The sequence below is a fragment of the Nansenia antarctica genome (genome assembly GCF_963989245.1).
Source record: "Nansenia antarctica genome assembly, chromosome: 16".
Lineage (NCBI taxonomy): Eukaryota > Metazoa > Chordata > Actinopteri > Argentiniformes > Microstomatidae > Nansenia > Nansenia antarctica.
Window position 1 is genome coordinate 28,405,819 of NC_137686.1, and position 5,000 is coordinate 28,410,818.

At 49.4% G+C, this 5,000-nt stretch overlaps 1 protein-coding gene across 1 annotated transcript in view; it reads right to left on the bottom strand.

The window, feature by feature from the left end:
- The window catches only part of rbm34 (RNA binding motif protein 34), a gene marked incomplete at both ends in the record, with an annotated part of 10,361 nt that overhangs the window by 656 nt on the left and 4,705 nt on the right, over positions 1 to 5,000 (bottom strand). The window contains 5 exons of the mRNA XM_080547138.1: positions 1,433 to 1,551; positions 1,901 to 1,943; positions 3,476 to 3,539; positions 3,896 to 3,979; positions 4,711 to 4,754. Of these exons, the coding sequence (XP_080403264.1) occupies positions 1,433 to 1,551; positions 1,901 to 1,943; positions 3,476 to 3,539; positions 3,896 to 3,979; positions 4,711 to 4,754 (354 nt within the window). The remainder of the gene's footprint in view (positions 1 to 1,432; positions 1,552 to 1,900; positions 1,944 to 3,475; positions 3,540 to 3,895; positions 3,980 to 4,710; positions 4,755 to 5,000) is intronic.

Consider the following 5,000-nt stretch of genomic DNA (forward strand, 5'->3'; position numbering starts at 1 on the left):
TGTGTGTGTGTGTATATGTGTGTGTGAGACATCCTGTGTGTGTGTGTGTGTGTGTGTGTGTGTATGTGTGTGTGTGAGACATCCCCTGTGTGTGTGTGTGTGTATGTGAGTGTATGTGTGTGTGTGAGACATCCTATGTGTGTGTGTGTGTGTGTATATGTGTGTATGAGTGTGTGTGAGACATCCTATGTGTGTGTGTGTGTGTGTGTGTGTGTGTGTGTGCATGCATGCGTGCGACGTCCTTTGTGTGTGTGTGTGTCAGGGTTTCCGTTAGAAAACATTTGTGCCGGTCAACGTGTCCGGGAAGATTTCAATTTACCGGACAAACGTGAGATATTCCGGTCATCATATTAAAATATAATATAGCTGTTTGTCGCGGTGATTACTGTTGTGTAGCCTATACAGTATATGCCGTTTAATGTCTATTTCTCATCCGATACGATTAGATGCGAGCTATATAATAAATATAATAATAGGCTTTCATGATTCGCATGCGCGCTATGCCATATGTCCAGCGCTGAACGCGCGCCATACTGATGACATGCGATGCCATTTTTTGCCATGTGAAATGCAACTTGTAGCTGAGAGTGCAGCTTATTGTTAGCCGTTTCATTAGCCTGCTCACAGTGGCCTTTCATAGCGGTTTGCTGTTGCCTCAAACTGACCGCCGATATGTGCTCACTGCACCGACTGTGATCAGTGAGAGCCGACATTCTCATATTCGTTTCTCCTCTCATGAATCCGTTATTCCTCCCCGATTTTTTGCACGGTGAGCAGAACATTTTCCCTTCCCCATCTAAACGCAGCCAGGGGAAATGTTCTTTCCATTCAACTCGGAACCCTCGAGACTTTCTGGCTGGAGGAGCCACTACCTCCATCTCTTTAGTCAGACTTCTCCTCAGACTCATTGTAGCTTGGTTTCATGAAGTCATTGTTAAGCTTACTTTGTCTTGCCATGTTTACCTCTCGCTCGCACTTTGAGCTGCAACGTTTGCAGGTTAAAAGCAGGGTTGCCAGATGGGCCGGGTTATCGCCGAATGGGCTACTGGGTTTAGCGGTAATAGACTGGTTAGGCTGTAAAATCCCATCGGGCAACCCTGCCACCTCTGTTTCGCGGAGTCATCATCATGCCGGCGTCAAATCATATAATAATAAAAGAAATATAGCCTATATATTCGTCTTTTTTCATATAGAAGGAATCAGAATGTGACAATTAAACTTTAGCGAATTGTATTCAAATTGTGCTTAGAGGGAATTATTTTCACCGGACATTATGACCGAAGAGGTTTCAATTTGTCGGACTTCAATAGATTTTACCGGACAAAGACCGGTAATTACCGGTTAACGGAAACCCTGGTGTGTGTGTGTGTGTCGTCCTCTCTGTGTGTGTGTGTGTGTGTGTGTGTGTGTGTGTGTGTGTGTGTGTGTGTACCTGGAACAGGACGTATCCAAAGCCCTTCCCCAGGCCAGAGCTCGAGTCTCTGACCAGCCGCACCGCCTCCACCTGCCCACACTCCTCAAAGTGCTGCCTGACTGGCAACTCTGACACCTCTACACACACACACACACACACACACACACACACACACACACACGCACACACACACAGAGAGAGAGAACGTCACACACACACACACACACAGAGAGAGAGAGAACGTCACACACACAGGGGACGTCACACACACACACACACACACACACACACACACACACACACACACACAGAGAGAACGTCACACACACAGGGGACGTCATACACACACACACACACACACACAGAGGATGACACAGTGGTCAACTTAGCTACTTAGCCTATATATTGTCGTCTACAATCTGTTATATTCAGAATATACTTTTCACTTTTATTAGAATTGTGATTCTGTCCAGAGAAGTTACTCACCAAACGGCAGATTACCAACGAATATGGATCTCTTGTGATCGTGCTGAAAGATAAACACACCATCTGTTAGACTGTAAACCTTGACTACACACTAACACAATGTTTGTTAGACTGTAAACCTTGACTACACACTAGCCCTCACTGCACAGGTAAGGTGGAGGTAGAGGTGTGGTTTACTGAGTTCCAGGTAAAGGTGGAGGTGGAGGGGTACTTAAGGTGGAGGGGAGTTAACAGGTGGAGGTGAGTTAACAGGTGGAGGGGTAGTTAACAGGTGGAGGGGAGTTAACAGGTGGAGATGGAGGGGTAGTTAAGGTGGAGGTGAGTTAACAGGTGGAGGGGAGTTAACAGGTGGAGATGGAGGGGTAGTTAAGGTGGAGGTGAGTTAACAGGTGGAGGGGAGTTAACAGGTGGAGGTGAGTTAACAGGTGGAGGGGAGTTAACAGGTGGAGGTGAGTTAACAGGTGGAGGGGAGTTAACAGGTGGAGGTGAGTTAACAGGTGGAGGGGAGTTAACAGGTGGAGGTGAGTTAACAGGTGGAGGGGAGTTAACAGGTGGAGGTGAGTTAACAGGTGGAGGGGAGTTAACAGGTGGAGGTGAGTTAACAGGTGGAGGTGAGTTAACAGGTGGAGGGGAGTTAACAGGTGGAGGGGAGTTAACAGGTGGAGGGGAGTTAACAGGTGGAGGTGAGTTAACAGGTGGAGGTGAGTTAACAGGTGGAGGGGAGTTAACAGGTGGAGGGGAGTTAACAGGTGGAGGTGAGTTAACAGGTGGAGGGGAGTTAACAGGTGGAGATGGAGGGGTAGTTAAGGTGGAGGTGAGTTAACAGGTGGAGGTGAGTTAACAGGTGGAGGTGAGTTAACAGGTGGAGGTGAGTTAACAGGTGGAGGTGAGTTAAGGTGGAGGTGAGTTAACAGGTGGAGGGGAGTTAACAGGTGGAGGGGAGTTAACAGGAGGAGGGGAGTTAACAGGTGGAGGGGAGTTAACAGGTGGAGATGGAGGGGTAGTTAAGGTGGAGGTGAGTTAACAGGTGGAGGTGAGTTAACAGGTGGAGGCGAGTTAACAGGTGGAGGTGAGTTAACAGGTGGAGGTGAGTTAACAGGTGGAGGTGAGTTAACAGGTGGAGGTGAGTTAACAGGTGGAGGTGAGTTAACAGGTGGAGGTGAGTTAACAGGTGGAGGTGAGTTAACAGGTGGAGGGGAGTTAACAGGTGGAGGTGAGTTAACAGGTGGAGGTGAGTTAACAGGTGGAGGGGAGTTAACAGGTGGAGGTGAGTTAACAGGTGGAGGGGAGTTAACAGGTGGAGGGGAGTTAACAGGTGGAGGGGAGTTAACAGGTGGAGGTGAGTTAACAGGTGGAGGTGAGTTAACAGGTGGAGGGGAGTTAACAGGTGGAGGGGAGTTAACAGGTGGAGGTGAGTTAACAGGTGGAGGTGAGTTAACAGGTGGAGGTGAGTTAACAGGTGGAGGGGAGTTAACAGGTGGAGGTGAGTTAACAGGTGGAGGTGAGTTAACAGGTGGAGGTGAGTTAACAGGTGGAGGTGAGTTAACAGGTGGAGGGGAGTTAAGGCATCCTTACTGAGGAGTGTTTGGAGACCCGGTCGACTCTGATGAAGAAGCCCTTCTCTATCTCCATGCCGTTCCTGAGGGACACACACCAAGGGTCATCATAGTAGCTAGTTAGTTAGTTAGTTAGCTATTTAACTACCTAGCTAGTCAGTTAGTTAGCTATTTAACGACCTAGCTAGTCAGGTAGTTAGTTAGTCAGTCAGTCAGTCAGTTAGTTAGTTACCTAGTCAGTCAGTCAGTTAGTTAGTTAGTTAGCTAGTCAGTCAGTCAGTTACCTAGCTAGTCAGTCAGTCAGTTAGTTAGCTAGTCAGTCAGTCAGTCAGTCAGTCAGTTAGTTAGTTAGCTACCTAGCTAGTCAGTCAGTCAGTTAGTTAGCTACCTAGCTAGTCAGTCAGTTAGTTAGTTAGCTAGCTAGCTGGTTCCTGTGTACCTCTCCAAGGCCTTTATCGCGTCCTCGTCGTCCCTGAACACCACGTAGGCGTTGATGCTCTGCTTCTTAGGGTGGACCTTCCGCCTGGAGGGAGGGAGACACAGTCAGGAAGGCCTGGGTCGACTATCATAACCAGGGAGGGAGGGAGGGAGGGGGGGGGAGGGAGGAGGGAGGGAGACAGTCAGGAAGGCCTGGGTCGACTATCATAACCAGGGAGGGAGGGAGGGAGGGGGAGAGGGAGGAGGGAGGGAGGGGGAGGAGGGAGGGAGGGAGGGAGACACAGTCAGGAAGGCCTGGGTCGACTATCATAACCAGGGAGGGAGGGAGGGAGGGAGAGGGAGGGAGGGAGGGGGAGAGAGGGAAAGAGAGGGAGGGAGGGAGAGAGAGAGGGAGGAAGCCACGGTACTCATTCACATTTACATGTTTGGCGTTTAGCAGACGTCTTATTCCAAAGCGACTTACAATCGATACATTTGACTAAGCAAGTGAATCATCAATCCACCAGTCGTAGCAGGAAGAGTAATCGAGCTCAGGCCAGGGGCCATTGGCAGTCGTCGTGCTAGAACCTTCTTTATTATTTTGTATTTTTACTCAGTCAGAAAGGCCTGTGTCGACTATCAGAGTCATGTATAATAATTCTACCATTTAGCAGACAGCGATTCACAATCAGAGGTTACAGGTCTACAGTCTCCCTGGACTAATTCAGGGCTGAGTGCCTTGCTCAAGGGCACACTAGTGGTGGTGTTCCCACGGTGGGATTTGAACTCATGACCTTTCGGATCACCAGAACTCCATAGTAACACAGGGAGACTTACTGAATGGCTGCCACCTTACGGGGCATGGCTGGGTCTTCTCTCACCTGCAACAACATCACAGGGTTAGTCAGCTGATCAGGAGGGGGTCAGAGGTCATACAGGGTTAGTCAGCTGATCAGGACGGGGTCAGAGGTCATACAGGGTTAGTCAGCTGATCAGGAGAGGGGTCAGAGGTCATACAGGGTTAGTCAGCTGATCAGGGGGGGGTCATGGGTCATACAGGGTTAGTCTGGTGGTGGGGGGGGTCATGGGTCATACAGGGTTAGTCTGGTGGTGGGGGGGGTCATGGG